This window comes from Chlorocebus sabaeus, chromosome 17, assembly GCF_047675955.1.
Source record: "Chlorocebus sabaeus isolate Y175 chromosome 17, mChlSab1.0.hap1, whole genome shotgun sequence".
NCBI classification, from domain to species: domain Eukaryota; kingdom Metazoa; phylum Chordata; class Mammalia; order Primates; family Cercopithecidae; genus Chlorocebus; species Chlorocebus sabaeus.
In genome coordinates, this window is record NC_132920.1 from 33,799,244 (window position 1) to 33,817,215 (window position 17,972).

At 56.2% G+C, this 17,972-nt stretch overlaps 1 protein-coding gene across 1 annotated transcript in view; it reads left to right on the forward strand.

Annotated features, from left to right (window-relative positions):
* The window catches only part of ITPR3 (inositol 1,4,5-trisphosphate receptor type 3), a 74,733-nt gene that overhangs the window by 38,985 nt on the left and 17,776 nt on the right, over window positions 1–17,972 (forward strand). The window contains exons 8-30 of the mRNA XM_007972918.3: window positions 1,455–1,601; window positions 1,838–1,933; window positions 2,426–2,476; window positions 2,660–2,802; window positions 3,786–3,885; window positions 3,969–4,129; window positions 4,781–4,922; window positions 6,078–6,239; window positions 6,738–6,910; window positions 7,449–7,568; window positions 7,918–8,100; window positions 9,261–9,512; window positions 9,607–9,751; window positions 10,115–10,256; window positions 10,984–11,183; window positions 12,536–12,665; window positions 13,154–13,211; window positions 14,645–14,810; window positions 15,704–15,868; window positions 15,951–16,025; window positions 16,440–16,565; window positions 17,351–17,473; window positions 17,563–17,763. Coding sequence (XP_007971109.3) covers window positions 1,455–1,601; window positions 1,838–1,933; window positions 2,426–2,476; window positions 2,660–2,802; window positions 3,786–3,885; window positions 3,969–4,129; window positions 4,781–4,922; window positions 6,078–6,239; window positions 6,738–6,910; window positions 7,449–7,568; window positions 7,918–8,100; window positions 9,261–9,512; window positions 9,607–9,751; window positions 10,115–10,256; window positions 10,984–11,183; window positions 12,536–12,665; window positions 13,154–13,211; window positions 14,645–14,810; window positions 15,704–15,868; window positions 15,951–16,025; window positions 16,440–16,565; window positions 17,351–17,473; window positions 17,563–17,763 — 3,261 coding nt within the window. The remainder of the gene's footprint in view (window positions 1–1,454; window positions 1,602–1,837; window positions 1,934–2,425; window positions 2,477–2,659; window positions 2,803–3,785; window positions 3,886–3,968; window positions 4,130–4,780; window positions 4,923–6,077; window positions 6,240–6,737; window positions 6,911–7,448; window positions 7,569–7,917; window positions 8,101–9,260; window positions 9,513–9,606; window positions 9,752–10,114; window positions 10,257–10,983; window positions 11,184–12,535; window positions 12,666–13,153; window positions 13,212–14,644; window positions 14,811–15,703; window positions 15,869–15,950; window positions 16,026–16,439; window positions 16,566–17,350; window positions 17,474–17,562; window positions 17,764–17,972) is intronic.

Genomic DNA, 17,972 nt, shown 5'->3' on the forward strand with positions numbered 1-17,972 from the left:
GGTGCTAAGTCCACTGCTTTTTTGCCCCTGCCCTGTGCTTCTCGGGCACAGAAGTCACTAGGTTCTGCCGTAGTAACTGACCAATCTGGGTATCGTCATTCATTCCTGCATTCTTGGATTCACTGCTGCACTCACTCTGCAGGTATTCACTGAATGCTTTGTGTCTAGTGTGTGTTCAGTGGAGGGAAGACAGAAAATGCCTTTAGTGATGATAGCAAGAGTGGCAGCCATGCATTGTGTGCTTGCTGGGCGGCAGGGTCTCAGCAGGAGGAAGGTGATGGAATGATGAAGGTGTAGGCCCTGGAACTGGGCCACAGATTCATGTCCCATTTGCCATTAGCTGCGTGACCCTCGGCAGGATACTTACCTTCTCTATGCCTGAGGTTCTCCACCCATAAAATGGGGCTAATGATGTATGTACCCAGAGAGTTGGTGTGAGGATTGGGTGAGAAAGCTTACAAGTGCTTGCACAGTGGCTGGCACGCGGTAAGTGTGCAGTGTGACTTCATCATGCATATTATAATCCTCACAATTTCTGCAAGGAGGTCATAGTATTCCCATTTTACAGAAGAGGCAACTGAGGCTCAGACATGTTAAGGAACTTATCTGAGGTCACACAACTTTTAAGAGCAGAGACAGGCTGGGCACAGTGGCTCACGCCTGTAATCCTAGCACTTTGGGAGGCTGAGGCGGGTGAATTGCCTGAGCTCAGGAGTTCGAGACCAGCCTGGGCAACATGGTGAAACTCCATCTCTACTAAAAATAAAAAAATTAGCTGGGCGTGGTGGCACGCACCTGTGGTCCCAGCTATACAGGAGGCTGAGGCATGAGAATCGCTTGAACCCAGGAGGCGAAGGTTGCAGTGAGCTGAGATCGTGGCATGTACTCCAGCCTGGGCGACAGAGGGAGACTGTCTCTGAAAAAAAAAAAAAAAAAGAGCAGAGACAGGATCCAAATGTGGTATCTGTGTCCAAAGCCATGGACATGCCCTCCATGCTGCCCCTATCCAACAGGGGAGCAAAAGAAATGGGCACAACCTACCAATATTTAGGCAGAAGGGACCCTGAGAGAGGGGCAGTCATGGCCCTGGGAAGACTGAGGGGGTGAGGTCCCCCTCCTTCATGGAGAGGGTGACTGGAGATGGGCTGTTAGAGGTTAGGCAGGGTGTCTAGAGGCACAGATAGGGAGGGAGGCGGTCCAGGGTGGGTTTGAACATGCGAAGGCCTGGGAGAGCTCTGGATTTGGGGTCTGGGCTGTGGGCTGAGGGCAGAGTGCCTGGGCTCTGGCTGTTCTCTAGGGGGGCTCAGCTTGCAGCCCCCTCTCTGTGTGCCAGCTCTGGAAGAGGGGCCCTGCCAGCAGCCACCCCTGTCTGAGCCAAGTGGGGCTGGGCCTTGGGTGGGTCCTTGAGCCTGGAGGGGCCGCAGCCATCCTGAGCCACACCCCGCTGCCTGCAGGGAGACGTGGTGCGGTTGTTCCATGCGGAGCAGGAGAAGTTCCTGACCTGTGACGAGTACAAGGGCAAGCTGCAGGTGTTCCTGAGAACCACACTGCGCCAGTCGGCCACCTCGGCCACCAGCTCCAATGCTCTCTGGGAGGTGGAGGTCAGAAGAGCCCTACTTCTGGCACCCCGGACTTAGCCCTGGATGCCACCTGTCCCTCTTCCCCACCATCCTGGAGGGTGGGATATTGACCCCTACCTCCTTCTGAGCGCCTCCAGAGTCAAAAGGCCAGGGAGGGTCCAGAACCCACCTACCCAGAGATCTCCAGGCCTCCCCGGGGTCTGACTCCCCATGCCTGGCCAGTCTCTCCTTCCTGCCTCACACCTGCGTGCCCCCAGGTGGTCCACCACGACCCCTGCCGTGGAGGAGCTGGGCACTGGAATGGCCTGTACCGCTTCAAGCACCTGGCCACGGGCAACTACCTGGCTGCTGAGGTGAGCGGGAGGCAGAGGGCATCCTGGGGCTCATGTTGTGTGCATGTACACGTGGGTGTGCGGGAGCGTCTGTGCACATATCTGAATATGTGGCACATGTGCCTGTGGACCCTGACTTCTTTGCACTCATGCATTTATCCAATATTACCAAATAAAGGCATGACTGTAAAGAAGCCTAATAAATATCACTGTGTTCCTACTATGTGCCAGGCACTATTCTAGGCACTGGGGATACAGAGTGAGCAAAATTTCTCATGTGTCTGTAATGCACACATTTGTGTGTGTTGGGGCATTGGTGTGTATGTGTGTTCATTTGTGGTTCTATGGAGAGGGGCCATGAAGGGCTCCCCTGGAATGATGTGGGCACCCCTGGGGGGTGGAGGCTGCCTGCCCAAACCCAGGGTCCTATGTAGGTGACTATGTTTTGCAGTGGGGTCGTGTGGGTATAGTTTGGTGTCCAGTAGCTCCCCTGCATCTTGTATCTCTGTCCAGGAGAACCCCAGTTACAAAGGTGATGCCTCGGATCCCAAGGCAACAGGAATGGTGAGGAGCAAAGCAGGTCTCCAGTGAGGCCATGGGCCTGCCCTGGGGGTAGGCGGGGGCAGGGGAGGCCGTGAAACCCTGGGAGGGGGGCTGGAGGGAAGCGGCCCCTCAGATGGGATCCAAGGTGCTTTGGGGGCTTGAGAGGAGGTAGGGCTTTCTACCTGACTTGGGGTCCTCACCCAGGGGGCCCAGGGCCGTGCAGGCCGCAGGAACGCTGGGGAGAAGATCAAGTACCGCCTGGTGGCCGTGCCTCATGGCAACGACATTGCCTCTCTCTTTGAGCTGGACCCCACCACCTTGCAGAAAACCGACTCTTTCGTGCCCCGGTGAGTATGCGCCATGTGCCTGGGGGTTGGCTGGTGGTGCCCAGGCTGGGCCCTCCGTCTCTGGGACTCTCTGGATTCCTCACTCCTCCGCCCTCCTGAGGTCCTTTGGCCTCTGGGTTCTCTGCAGGTCCCATCCCTCAGGGGATCCAGCTCTGAGGTCTGTTGGCAGCTGACCACCATTGCATGGCTGCCGTGTGCCCAGCACCTGCCCCAGTTGGTTTGAGTGCTCAAGCACAGGCTGCATGGCGGTTTGTCTAGGACACAGCAGCACGGGGAACCCAAACACTGGATGGGGAGGCCAGACTCTCTGGCCTTTGAGGTCCCGCCAACCCTGAGATTCTAGGACAGAACATCAAGAAACTTCTCAAGTGTCAGTCCAGGCTTTGGTGTGTCCTAAGCTGTATGCCCTCAGGCTGCTACTCACTCTGCCTCCGTCATTTTAGTGGGAACATCAAGGTTCCCTATTAACAGGGCTAATGGGAGAGTTAATTGAGTCACAACATAGGCCTACAGTCCCTTCCCTGAAACTCTCGGAGGCAGATGGATTTGGTATTCGGATTGTTTTTCATTTTAGAAAGGTAAACTTGTATTTTGTAATCATAGACATTGAGTATTTCTGTGTAATGCATGTGTTTCTATGAAATGTGTGCATCTTGAAATTTAATGGGATAAATAGTTAAATAGCCTCATTTGTCCAAATGAATTTTGGTCCCAAGTGTACAAACAAGTTTTGGTTTTGGAAGTGTGGACAAGGCTGCCCGTGTTAGTGCAGTGGTCAGGACGGGGCCTGGGTGCAGGGCTAGCTCTGGCTGTTCTCTGACTTCAGCTTCCTCATCTGGAGGGGCACCAGTGGCCCTGTCCACAGCTGTTGAGGGTGTGGAGTAGGGTGGAAGCTGTGGCAGTGTTGGGGAGGTAGGCCGGCAGGCAGCAGGACGCACTCCGTGGTGCACTTCCCGAGTCCTTGCCCTCCCACCCGCCTGCAGGAACTCGTACGTCCGGCTGCGGCACCTCTGCACCAACACGTGGATCCAGAGCACCAATGTGCCCATTGACATCGAGGAGGAGCGGCCCATCCGGCTCATGGTATGGGTCCCTGGGGTGGGGGTGGGGCTGGGGCCAGGGCCGGAGCTTGTTCCCAGGTGCCCTGCTGACCCCTGTCCCTGCAGCTGGGCACCTGCCCCACCAAGGAAGACAAGGAGGCCTTTGCCATCGTGTCAGTGCCTGTGTCCGAGATCCGAGACCTGGACTTTGCCAATGATGCCAGCTCCATGCTGGCCAGCGCCGTGGAGAAACTCAATGAGGGCTTCATCAGCCAGAATGACCGCAGGTGGGCTGCAGTGGCACAGAGGTTTTCTGAGTGATCTTGCCCTCCCAGGGCCTGCATTTCATGAAGAAAGGAGTCACGAAGCAGAAGCCAGGCAAACTGGGGAGAGAGTGGGGGACTGGCCTCTGTGGGGCGCTGGCTGAGCCTGGGACCCTGGAGTTGGGTCCAGGAGTTGGGTGCCTCACAGCTCAAGTACTCCCAGAACTAACCCTATGGTGGAGCTGGTTACTGTGTTGAGCATGGTCTCAAGGCCACTTAGCCCTGCTTTACTGATGATGGGGCTGAGGCTCAGAGGGGTTACCAGACTTGCCCAGGGTCACAGAGTTAGTAAGTGGCAGAGTCAGGATGCAAATGCAGCCCCCTTCACACCAGACTCCCCGCCTCGTGCCCTGCACTTCCTTTCCAGGTTGGGATATTCTGAGATTCTGTATGTTGGGGCCACTTTGAAATCCAGGGTGGGTGGGGCTGGGCGTGTTTGGAGAGTATTTCAGGGGAAAGCCGGGGAGAGGAGTTGTAGGCTGAGGCTGGGTTTTGTGCTTTGAGGGCCGCTGAGTTAACTCAGGAAAGCCATGTTTTGGGAGGGACTGGCTCCCCATGAGGGGCACCTGCTGGGTGGGCATCTCACATTCGTCATCCCTGGGTACCCTCACCCAGGTTTGTCATCCAGCTGCTGGAAGACCTGGTGTTCTTTGTCAGTGATGTCCCCAACAACGGACAGAATGTCCTGGACATCATGGTCACCAAGCCCAACCGGGAACGGCAGAAGCTGATGAGGGAGCAGAACATCCTCAAACAGGTGCGTGTGTACTCATGAGGGGACGCGGAGGGGCCGGTGCTGGAAGAGGGATGCCTTGAACTGCAGGCTCATCCCCCACTTTAACAAAATCCAGTATATATGGGGCACAACCACGTGCCAGGCACTTCCCTAAGTACCCCACATGTGTTGACGAATTTGATCCTCACTGCCTGGAGGAGGCACTGTGATTCTTACCCTGTTTTACTGGTGAGGAAGCTGAAACACAGGCCAGAGTCGCTTGGCCCAGGGTTCACAGCTAGGAAGCGGCAGACAGGATTTGAGCTCAGGATGTCGGGTCCAGAGCTGTGCTTCAAAAAAATGTTTAACAATTTTTTTATTATGAGAATCATCAAATATTGAGAAAGTATTAGAAGAATAGTACAGGGAACAAGGTGCCTCACTATTTTGCTGCCTTGGCTTTATGTAGCTCTATTCCCACAATCCATCTTTCCGTCCACACATTTCAAAATAGGCAGCATTTTACACCCAAAAGTTTCAGCAGGCATCCCTATTACAATAGGGACATTGCCTTATATAACCATAGTATATGCTCACACCTAAGAAAATCACAACAATACCAAGTCCATATCACATTTCTCTAATGTTCCCAGAATGTCTTTGTAAAGCTTGTTTTTTTTTTTTTTTAAATGAGGATCCAGTTAAGGTTTTTTCATTCCATTCTGTTGCACTGTCACTTTGGTCTCTGTTTCAGAACAATTTTTTCACCTCTCCACCCAGCCCCAACCTTTAAAACATTTTTGTAATTATGTAACATTTTACTTTGACAAGGCAGGCCTGTGTCTCATCTCTTAAGCTCTGGCCACAGCGGCCCTGCCTGCCTTTTCTCTTAGCCTCAGACCCTGAGCTGCCAAGACCCTCTGCTCTTCCCCCAGGCCCCAGATCTGAGCTGGGATTAGAATCTGCATCAGGGAGGGATGGGCTGGGGATTCCAACAAGGAGTAGAGAGAGCTGGGGCTGGAAATGGGGCTGAGGATGGCTGGTCTGGGGTTGCGGTCCAGCTTAGAATCAGCTCAAAGCCAATGTCTGGGCTGGCTTTAGGGCAGAGTCAGTCGGGGCTCAGGGATGACTCCTGGGATGACTTCAGGATGCAGATAGGTGTTGAGCAATCAGTCCTCACCCTCCGTGTTCCCCCAGATCTTTGGCATTCTGAAGGCCCCGTTCCGTGAGAAGGGGGGTGAAGGTCCCCTGGTGCGGCTGGAGGAGCTGTCAGACCAGAAGAACGCCCCCTATCAGCACATGTTCCGTCTGTGCTACCGTGTGCTGCGGCATTCCCAGGAGGACTACCGCAAGAACCAGGTGTGCCACTGCCCCGCTGGCCCACTCGCTGGCTACGTGTTCCTTCCTCAGCAAGTGATTTCCTCAGGCGTACGTGCTGTGCCAGGCACTGTTTTGGGGTCTGGGGTCCGGTAGGGCACCAGACGGCAGGACTGAGTTCATGGGAACGGGACCTGGCCCACTGCTCACGAGGGCCTTGCACTGGGTTAGATTCCGTGCTGAGCAAGGGTCCTGCTCTTTCATTCTGCACTGGGCCCGACAAGTTACGTAGCCAATCCTTCCACACAAACAAGGTCCCTGCCCTCGTGGAGGTTTCGCTCTGGTGGGAAACAGCCCACGAGCTAAATAACTACGTAATCTAAGTCACTCTTCTGCCCAGTGATGCTTCCTCTCCCGGACCTCCACCTTTCTAGGGTATTGGGTCCCTATCTCGGGGTCTGGGGGCAGTGTTCCTGAGCAGAGCTGGGCCCTGTGGCCCGCCTGTGACTCTCTGTGACCCCCAGCCTGTCTGCCCCCCAGGAGCACATCGCCAAGCAGTTTGGGATGATGCAGTCCCAGATTGGCTATGATATCTTGGCTGAGGACACCATCACCGCCCTGCTGCACAACAATCGCAAGCTCCTGGAAAAGCACATCACCAAGACCGAGGTGGAGACCTTCGTCAGCCTTGTGCGCAAGAACCGGGAGCCCAGGTAGGCCCGAAGCCCCTCCCCGCCCGGCGCCTGCCCCTCCCTCCTCCCTTGCCTGGGTAGAAAGTCTGCTGATTGTGAGAATACTGAACTATTCCTGCACCTGTTGGTAACTGCCACCCCCCTGAGGCCTTAGCCTCCCTAGCCTTTCTCTGGGATCCCCCAAATTTGGCCCACCCTAGCAACAATGGGAATGACTCCTGGTACCACTAGAGGCCCCCAAGACCTTCTCCAGTGACAAAGTCAGAACCTGTATTGAGCCAGTTGTTAAATATTTTGAATATCACCTTGGCCCTTGCGCCTCCTCACCCTGTCCCCCCGAACTCCCATCTAGCCTTCCCGGACTCCAGGATGATGCCCTGGGGCTCTCCCTCCTTGGGGACCTGGGAGTCCATCCCACCCATCTCTAAGCCTTGAGAGGGAGCTAGTCCCAGGGTGGCGGTGCTGCCAGCTGGGGAAGGAGAAAGGGAAGGGTGGGCTCCGTCCTTAGAGGGACCAGCCTCTGAGACCCTCTCCCCACCCCTGGCTGTCACCACCCCAGGTTCCTGGACTACCTCTCTGACCTGTGTGTGTCCAACCACATTGCCATCCCCGTCACCCAGGAGCTCATCTGCAAGTGTGTGCTGGACCCCAAGAACAGTGACATTCTCATCCGGACCGAGTGAGCCCTGCGCCCCCTGCCCGCACTTGGGCTCCACGTTGCTGGCGCCCAGCTGTCTTAGAGCTTAGGCCCTGTCTGGATTCAGGCTGGAGCTGGCACTCTTGCTCTCTGCAGCTGTGAACTCTGTGCCTCTTATGTGTCCTGCTGTGTGCCTGGCACTGTGGGGCGGGGTGGGGGAGTGGGGAAGGGGCACAGAAAAGAATGAGCCACGGACCCTGCCCTTGAGATGTATATGGTCTGTCTGGGTCCCTGTGGTGTTTGGCATTGTGCAGCTGGGTGTGCTCAGGGAGGGGTCCAGGCGTAGCGCCCTGGCCCTGGCTCCCTGTGACAGGTTGCTGGTGGTCTGCAGACTTCGGCCCGTGAAGGAGATGGCCCAATCCCATGAGTACCTGAGCATCGAGTACTCAGACGAGGAAGTGTGGCTCACGTGGACTGACAAGAATAACGAGCACCATGAGAAGAGTGTGAGGCAGCTGGCCCAGGAGGCGCGGGCCGGCAACGCCCACGACGAGAATGTGCTCAGCTACTACAGGTGCCCCGCCCCAGCTCCTCCCCTCCCTCTTCCTCTGCCTTTGAGCCTTCTCAGTAGGCTGTTGGCCAATCCCTGCTGAGGATGAGCTCTGACAGCCTCAGGTGGGGCTCCTGCCTCCTCGGAAGAGGCGTCCCTGCTGTCACTCCCCTGCCATGCAGCCTCATTCCAGGAAGTCTGAGTGAAGAGGACTGTGTGCCCCGAATAGCACTGGGTGGCGCAGCACAGGAACCAGGCTTCAAAGAAACCCAGCCTGTTTCCAAACATGTGTATTATTAAAATAACCTCACCAAATTAGCTGTCCATGGTGGCACACACCTGTAGTCCCAGCTACTCGGGAGGCTGAGGCATGGGAATTGCTTGAACCTGGGAGGTGGAAGTTGCAGTGAGCCAAGATCACACTACTGCACTCCAGCCTGGGTTACAGAGAAAGACTATCTCAAAAAAAAAAAAAAAAAAAAAAAATCTCTTTAGACGCCCTTCTTAAATGCTTGCCACGTAGTAGTCCCCTTTTAAACTTGTCCTGATCCCTCATTTGAGCCACATGACAACCCTTGTTGTAGCTACTATAGTTACTCCTGTTGTAAAACTGGGGAAACAGTGGCACAGAGGGGTAAAGGAACTTGCCTGAGGTTACACAGCCATCAGCAGTGAGCCATGGCCCACACCCAGGCTGTCCGGCTCCAGAGCCCCTGGGAAGTCATGTCTGTGAGGAGGAGGCAGAGGGCCTGGTATTGCCAGGGCAGCACAGAGCTTCCTACGTTCCTCATTTTTGTATCCCCTCCATCAAGGTCACACCCCTTTCACCACCTACCCACCTCCCTGTCCTCTCTCTCCCATCTTGCCCTCACCCTTCCTGGCCAAGGCTGGCTCTTCTCACCTCACTGCCCTCCCCTGTCTCTCACCCTTTCCCTCATCTCTCAGACGTCCCTCTTCCCATAAAAACCTGTCCTGGCTGAGTCTTAGCCAGGAGGGGGAGAATTGCAAGTACTCGTCATCACAGACAGGTTTTCCATTCACCTTTCTAACTCAGAATTGCAGCTGGTGCATCTTTAACCTAATCCCTTTGCCATTTTACTGAGTCCTCACCAAGTCCAGTGCCCAGTGCCAGCAGCCCTGCGGCTGCCATCTGCCGTGTCCTCATCGTCCTCCCTGTCCTGCAGGTACCAGCTGAAGCTCTTTGCCCGCATGTGCTTGGACCGCCAGTACTTGGCCATCGATGAGATCTCCCAGCAGCTGGGTGTGGACCTGATTTTCCTGTGCATGGCGGACGAGATGCTGCCCTTTGACCTGCGCGCCTCCTTCTGCCACCTGATGCTGCACGTGCATGTGGACCGCGACCCCCAGGAGCTGGTCACGCCGGTCAAGTTTGCCCGTCTCTGGACTGAGATCCCCACAGCCATCACCATCAAGGAGTGAGAGGGGTGGAGGCAGGGTGGGCGGGGCAGGGGCAGAGGCTGGGTTGGGTGCATCTCAGGGACCTTCATGCCTCATGGCCTCCACCCTCAGCTATGATTCCAACCTCAACGCGTCCCGAGATGACAAGAAGAACAAGTTTGCCAACACCATGGAGTTCGTGGAGGACTACCTCAACAATGTGGTCAGCGAGGCTGTGCCCTTTGCCAACGAGGAGAAGAACAAGCTCACTTTTGAGGTGGCTGGGGGAGTGCCCAGGGGCTGGGGTCCGTGGGGCTCAGGTTGGCCCTACACTGGCCTCAGTTTGCACCCAGGAATCGGCTGTGGGATCCCCCCATTTCCTTCTGTGTCCCCAGCCAGTGCAGGGGTACCGTATAGAAGGCTGGGATTCTCCAAGAGGCAGGCTGCTGATCCAATGCCTGGGAAAGGGCTGCCTCTCCCTGCCCCGCTGTCCCTCCTGGGAACCCCGCCCTCATGATGCCCCTTTCGCCAGTCCCAGCCCGCCCTCCACGAAGTTTCCCCAGTCCCGGCCCGCCCTCCACGAAGCCCCGCCCCCACGCACTGGCCCCTCCCACCTCACCTCGGCCCCGCCCCTCCGCAGGTGGTCAGCCTGGCGCACAACCTCATCTACTTCGGCTTCTACAGCTTCAGCGAGCTGCTGCGGCTCACTCGCACACTGCTGGGCATCATCGACTGTGTGCAGGGGCCCGCGGCCATGCTGCAGGCCTATGAGGACCCCGGCGGTGAGGCCTTTGCCCGGCTTGGGCCACCCTGGCGGTCCTCAGCCTCCTTCTAGCACAGGAAGTTCCCTCAGATCAACACCTTCCCCAGCCCCGCATTCCCCCCACTCAACCTGGCTCTGCCTCAAGGGGATATCTTGGGCCCAAGCCTCTCCCACCTCAGCGAGACCAGAGGGGTCCCTGCCCGGACTCCCTGGAGACGCCGGGTCTGGGGGAGTTGCCTTCCAACCCTGCTTGGTCTTGAGGGGAGATAGTGAGGGAGGAGCGAGACAGCCCTGTCATTGTGTGTGTGAGGAGGAGGGAGGCACAGCCTGTCTGAGGGATGAGCGAGCGGCAGCCTTGCCCTCCCAGACACCCCCAGGCTGATAAACTCATCTAAACAAAAGGTGCCTAGAGCCTGGTACTGTTTTCAGGGCTGTCCTCCCTGCAGTGTCCCCTCAGTCCCCAGGCTGTGTAGCTGCTCTTATGGTTTCCTACAGACAGTTCTCAGTCATCTCCCCACACAGCTCACCTTTGCCCTGACACCTCCTTCTTTCCCCAGATTTGGCTTAAAGCTCCCCTCCTCCAGGAAGCCTTCCTGGTTTAGCCCTGTCCCTTCCTTAGCAAGGCTTTGCCTGCAGCTGACACAAACAGAATGTGCACACCCTCTGCCTCCCTCATCAGACCAGGGATCCCTGCTATACACCCTCTACAACCTCCTCAGCAACCTCCTGTACTCCCCGCTCCACAGGCAAGAATGTGCGGCGGTCCATCCAGGGTGTGGGGCACATGATGTCCACCATGGTGCTGAGCCGCAAGCAGTCAGTTTTCGGTGCCCCCAGCCTGCCTGCTGGGGCCAGTGCTGCTGAGCCGCTGGACAGAAGCAAGTTTGAGGAGAATGAGGACATTGTGGTGATGGAGACCAAGCTGAAGATCCTGGAAATCCTTCAGGTGCCTGGGCCAGGACCACGTGGGAGATGTTGGGGATGGGGGAGGGTAATGGGGCAGGTATAGGGAGGCTGGGCAGGGCAAACCCCTTCAGATCTCAGTATTTGGTACTGAAGGCTCCATCGGGATTGGCTGTCAGGCCCAGCGGTTCCCACATTGTGGTTCTTGGGCCAGCCTCACCTGGGAGCTTGCTAGAAATGCACATTCTCGGTTGGGCGCAGTGGCTCACACCTGTAATCCCAGCACTTGGGTAGGCCAAGATAGGAGAATTGCTTGAGCTCAGAGTTCAAGACCTGCCTGGGTGAGACCCCATCTCTATTAAAAAATTAGTAATAATGATAAATAAATGAAACGAAAAACAGAAATGCACATTCTCGGGCCCCACCCTAGACCTATTGAGTCAGGAACACTAGAGAGTTCCTGTGGGCTGTGTTGTGACAAACCCTCCAGGTGATTCTGACGTGCACTGAAGTCTAACTCAATTCTCCCATTTTACAGATGGGGAAAGTAAAAGTGGGGAGAGGACTTTCCCAGGGTCACAGGGATTTTGAAGCAGAGCTAGAGATTTAAGAACCTATTTCTTGGCAAGGTGGATGCGGTCATCGCTGTTCTGGTCTCATCTGAGACTCCCCAGCCACACCCCAGGAAGGGGCTCATCCCCGAGGAGGGATGGGGATGCTTGCTTTTGCCTTGCTGTCACCAGAGGGCAGGAAGGGTAGTGCAGTGACCTCCATGGGGCACCTCTGGCGGGGTGTCAGAGTGGAGGGAGCTTCTGACTCATTCTGAGGGCTGGGCCTTCCATGTCTGCATCCTGGGGCTTGGCCAAAGGCCCTGTGCGCCATGAGGCTGTGTGACTCACCCGTGTCTGCAAACCCTGCATCCTCACATCTGCCCCACAGTAGCTGCTCCTCCTCCCTCATAGGCCTCAGTTTCCCCTCCTGTGAGTATCCAGGGTCTGTTTGACTGAGCAGGACAGGAGGACAAGAGTCAGGTTTTGGACCTGGGAGCTTCATTCCCCTTCCTGTCAGTGTCTAACCTGGGAAAGAGGGACTGAGTGGGCCGGGTGCAGGGGTGCTCACTGCCTCATGCTGAGAGGAGGCCCCTGTCCTCCATCACTGGGGCAAGAGCTGGGGGGAGGGCACCCTGGGCCACCTTGGGGAGAGGGGTCTTGTTTTTTTTGCTGTGACATCCTGGAGCATCCCGAAGGACTGTGCTGAGGACCCCGCTACCCCAAGTGCTAGAGCCTTTTTGGGGGCCCCCTGCCCCCCATAAAGTAGGAAGGGCCTTCTGACCTCAGGTCAGTCCTCACCCCATCCTCACCTGACCCTTTCCTCATTCTTTCCCCTCTTCTCCAGTTCATCCTCAATGTCCGCCTGGATTACCGCATCTCCTATCTGCTGTCTGTCTTCAAGAAGGAGTTCGTGGAGGTGTTTCCCATGCAGGACAGCGGGGCTGATGGCACAGCCCCTGCCTTCGACTCTACCAGTGAGCCCCTGCCCTGCCTTCAGGCTGAGGCTGTGCGACTTCCCCAGGGATACACAGCAGTGGGGTGGAGCCAGCTCCCAAGCCCTGCTCCTTTTTCTAGTCCGCAAAGGCCTTTTCTCTCCATTGTCTCATTTAATTGCCTCAGTGAGGGGGAAGGGCAGGCATCCTTCCCTTCGTTTTCCAAATGGGGAAACTGAGGCTCACAGAAAAGCAGGGACTTGCTCAAGGTGACAACCAATCAGAGGCTGAGCTTGACCAGGACCTGATCTCCTGACTCCCCAGCCTGGATCTCTGCCCACTTTGTACTGCCCTGCAGGGAAGTAGGGGGCTGTGACTCCTCCCCTACTTGGTTCCTTCCCAGAAAGGGGCAGGCAGAGCAGCTGCTGTGCAGCCAGTGCAGGAAAGAGGGTGGTTTGAGTATCTGCCTGTGCTCCCCTCTTTCCTGGGCTGGGCCTACCACTTGCTCCCATCTGCACCTCTCCCCACAGCTGCCAACATGAACCTGGATCGTATCGGGGAGCAGGCGGAGGCCATGTTTGGAGTGGGGTGAGGCCAGGGTTGAGCTGCAGGGGTGTGTGGGGTTGGGAGGCTCGATACCCTCTCTTGGGCTGGTCTGGGTTCTTGGGCTGGGGGCTGGCCCTTCCCTCTGCCATTCTCTCTGCAGACCCTCACTGGGCTTTGTGCTCAGCCCCTCCCCTGCCTCCCCAGTCCCACTGATCTCGGGGGCCCTTTGGTTCCTAGTCATCCCGCCATTCTTCCACCCCTACTCAGGGCAGGTGTGCCTCTCTTGTGCAGTGGACTTGAATCAGGTAGCTGGATAGCTGGAACAACGTCCCCAGTCCCACAGGAGGGAGGAAGTGTGGGGACATGCAGCCCATCGGCCCGAAGCCCTGAGGGGCTGGAGGCGGAGGCTTACTGGGGGCTCTTAGCATCTTGGGGCCAGGCTTATACCTGGGTCTAGCAGGGCCTACGGACTGTTTTTCAGAATGGTGATTGTAAACTCATAAAATAAAGCACATAACAAGACAAAGGGAACCAATGGCTTGGAGTGACAGTTATCAAAATATTGGAGAAAACAAATTAGCAGTGACAGTGATATATGTGCCTCTTTGCTAATACGTTAAGTAGCGAGCCGCACCGGTGGGTATAATTAGTACCATTACTTCAAGGGAGCGACGAATATAAACGATATTTTGTGATTTTAACAACTGAGGTGGTGTGAAAACATCTGTGATATTTATTGGTGACAGACTCACAGGTGCCACAAATATTTCCTCATTGAAGGAAATGCTGTATTTTGGTTAGAGGTTGGGAAAAATAAAGATGTAACGTTTTCTCCATCTCTGTTCATGGGCCCAGCTTCTATCCATGAATCCCCGGCATGGTGGCAGTGGGATCTATGTTAAGAGTCCTTGCTTCTGGCTGGGCGCGGTGGCTCACACCTGTAATCCCAGCACTTAGGGAGGCCGAGGCGGGCAGATCACTTGAGGTCAGGAGTTCGAGACCAGCCTGGCCAACATGGTGAAACCCTGTCTCTACTAAAAATACAAACATTAGCCAGGTGTGTTGGCGCATAATGGTAATCCCAGCTACTCAGGAGGTTGAGGCAGGAGAATTATTTGAATCTGGGAGGTGGAGGTTGCAGTGAGCCGAGATCATGCCACTGGCTGCATTCCATCCTGGGCGACAGAGCAAGACTGTCTCAATAAATGAATAAATAAATAAAAGAGTTCTTGCTTCAGTTGCTTAATCAAGGGAAGTCCTGAGAGATCCCAGGAGACACGGATCACTCCGGGGATTCAGGGGAGTGGCTGTTAAAACTGCTGAGAAAGTGTCAATATTTTAAACACATTTAGACTGGCCCTGCATCTGCTGAGTGGGTGGCATGGAGTGTGCTTGTGCCAGGGCCCCCTTACCGGCCACGGACAGCAGGGAGCGTGCCAGTCTCACCCACGCGCCCTGCGCCCTCGTGTCCGCAGGAAGACAAGCAGCATGCTGGAGGTGGATGACGAGGGCGGCCGCATGTTCCTGCGCGTGCTCATCCACCTCACCATGCACGACTATGCGCCGCTGGTCTCGGGTGCCCTGCAGCTGCTCTTCAAGCACTTCAGCCAGCGCCAGGAGGCCATGCACACCTTCAAGCAGGTGACGGGACTACCTGGCCCTGGCCCTGAGCATGAGGCCTGCACCGGGCACTGGGGGACAGTAAACGATGATTAAGGAGCTTACAGCTCAGGGGTTAATTTGGGGTTTTCAGCCTTGCTGAGCTCCTAGGTGAAGACTGAATCTCCTAACCTGGCCATTTCTTACAATGTGGACAGCACTTTACAGTTTGCCAACTCTATTATGTGCACCTATGCTAAATGCTTCAAATCATGCCTAGCATGCAGACAACCCTCACTGACGTGACTGGCATTTGCTATTGTGATGTCACGCAGTCCCGACAGCTCCCTGTGAAATATCAATACCAGTCAGTGTTGGCCTTTAAAAAATAAGTGCCTGCCATGTACCAGGCACTGAGCACTGGACTTGCATTATTGCATGGCATTCTCATAGCCGCCCTGACAGCGAGGTTACTACTCTCCCTCCCATTCCAGAGCGGGGAGAAATCCAGGCCCAGGGAGCTTTCCTCCATTGCCCACTGACCCAGAGCGAGGATGGTGGCAGTCAGAGGCAGGCCTGGGCCTTCAGGGTTCAGGGCTGACACTATGCTTTGCCCTGCCTGTTTGGGGTCTCAGTGGATGAGTGACAGACCACAGCCACTTGAGGCACTAGTCAGTGAGTAACTGAAGCCAGGTTATGTGGCAGCTGAGGGCAGACAGTGCAGGGAGGCCTGTGGCCATCAGGGAAGGCTTCCTGGAGGTGGTGGGCTTATGGCAGAGCCAGAAACATTGAGTGGGAATTGGCTTGGTGGAGAGAGGCAGGTGGTGGTAGGTGATGCTGGGAGGGGAACCCTCCAGTAGGGAAGATGCTGGAGGTCTCTAAGTGGCATGGACCTGGAGCCCATCTCACCAGCCAGGCCCATCCTCTACCTTCAGGTTCAGCTGCTGATCTCAGCACAGGACGTGGAGAACTACAAGGTGATCAAGTCAGAGCTGGACCGGCTGCGGACCATGGTGGAGAAGTCAGAGCTGTGGGTGGACAAGAAGGGCAGCGGCAAGGGCGAGGAGGGGGAGGCAGGCGCAGCCAAGGACAAGAAGGAGGTGAGCGGGGCTGCAGGGGGCCAGGGCAGACATCCCTGTGAGAGCTGGGCCTGGCTGATCTCCATCCTCTCTGTGCTTCCAGCGGCCCACAGACGAGGAGGGCTTTCTGCACCCACCAGGGGAGAAAAGCAGTGAGAACTACCAGATTGTCAAGGGCGTGAGTGGCCAAGGGTCCTCGGGGTAGGGCTCTGTAGCCCCAATGGTCCTGGGGTCTCCCGCTGGCCCGACCTCCTGTGCCTCTCCGTCGGCCAGCCACTGGCCCTCACAATAGACATCTTCCAGCCTTTGCTGCACATTAAAAACAGTCCTGCCAAGGTCCAGATGGAATTATTTTAAAGCTGAAGGAATTTCATGAAATTCCATTTTGCAGTCATATTGTTCTATTTACTTTTACGGGTGGAATTGGGTTTTTTAGTGCTTCCCTGGCCTGTTGCAAGGGTCTGATTCAGCGCCCATGACCTCCTGCCCCCTTCCTGTCCCGGGTGCCAGCTGGAACTTGTCTGTGGTGGGCCGGGCAGAGGGCAGCCTGAGAAGTAGGGAAGGGGCTCTGGCTCACCCGCCTCCTCTGCAGATCCTGGAAAGGCTGAACAAGATGTGCGGGGTCGGGGAGCAAATGAGGAAGAAGCAGCAACGGCTTCTGAAGAACATGGATGCCCACAAGGTCATGCTGGACCTGCTGCAGATCCCCTACGACAAGGTGGCTCTGACTTCTGACCTCTGACTCCCTGGGGCGGCTTCCCCCTGAACCCCGACCTCACCCGTACGCTAGGCCCTAATGCAGGCAACCTCTCCCATCCTCACCTGGCCTCTTACACTGCCCTGTTTGTTTGCAGGCACGCCTTGACCCCTGAACCCTGTCTTAGTATCAGCTTTGACCCTCTACCCCTCATCCTAATCCCCTTTGACCTTGATTTAACCCCAGCCTCATGCTGATTCTTGACCTTGACTCCCTTTTTTCCCCCTCTCTAACCTAACCCTGATAATCTCAGCTTCATCTCAACCTTTGACCCTCAGCTTCCTTACCTTGACCCATGTTGACCCTCACTGAACCCAACTTCTCTTTGACCCATGACATCAGTGCTGGCCTTGTCCTGACCCCTGGTTTTGATTCCTCATCCTGACATCTTACGCTGACCTGTCCCCAGGCCCACCCTGGCTCCTGACTCCAATCTTCGTCGCATCTCCCCTTTTGACCCTCAGCCCCTTGCCATGACTGATCTTGATCTCAGTATGTTCCAGGCCTCACCCTGACACTGACTGTGACCCTGTCACCTTGCCCCAACTCCAGCCTCATCTCGGCCATTGAGCTCCCGCCCTTCACACGTTTCCATCCTGACCTGGGGGCCCCACTTTCCCTTTACCCTGGCCTCTTCATGGTCCCAGTCCCAAGCCCGACACGCCCCTGCTCCTGTCAGAGCTTAGCTGGGGCCTTGCCTCCCTCCTTGGTGGGCCCAACACCCTCTCCCTGCCTCCTGTGCCCAGGGTGATGCCAAGATGATGGAGATCCTACGCTACACGCACCAGTTCCTGCAGAAGTTCTGTGCAGGGAACCCTGGCAACCAGGCCCTGCTGCACAAGCACCTGCACCTTTTCCTCACACCAGGGGTGAGGGTGCAGGGCTGGGAGCACCTGGACGAGGCGGGAGGGTGGGGGCAGGGCCCAGAACTCTTTCTGACAGATGCCCCCCACTGCAGCTCCTGGAGGCAGAGACCATGCAGCACATCTTCCTGAACAACTATCAGCTCTGCTCCGAGATCAGCGAGCCCGTGTTGCAGCACTTCGTGCACCTGCTGGCCACGCACGGGCGCCATGTGCAGTACCTGGACTTCCTGCACACCGTCATCAAGGCCGAGGGCAAGTACGTCAAGAAGTGCCAGGACATGATCATGACTGAGGTGAGGGCGGGACTGAGGGGTGCTCAGGGATCTTGGGGTGGGGGCCCAGAGCAGAGGCTTGGCGGGAAGGCTGCAGAGTTAGAGAAGTCAGATGGTGGGTCACAAAAGAAACATTCAGCTGCTGAACATGGAGGGGACGCAGAGGGAGAAGTGAGGCGGCAGATGTGGTAGAACTCAGGCTGTGGACCTGATAGAACTCAAACAGGGTC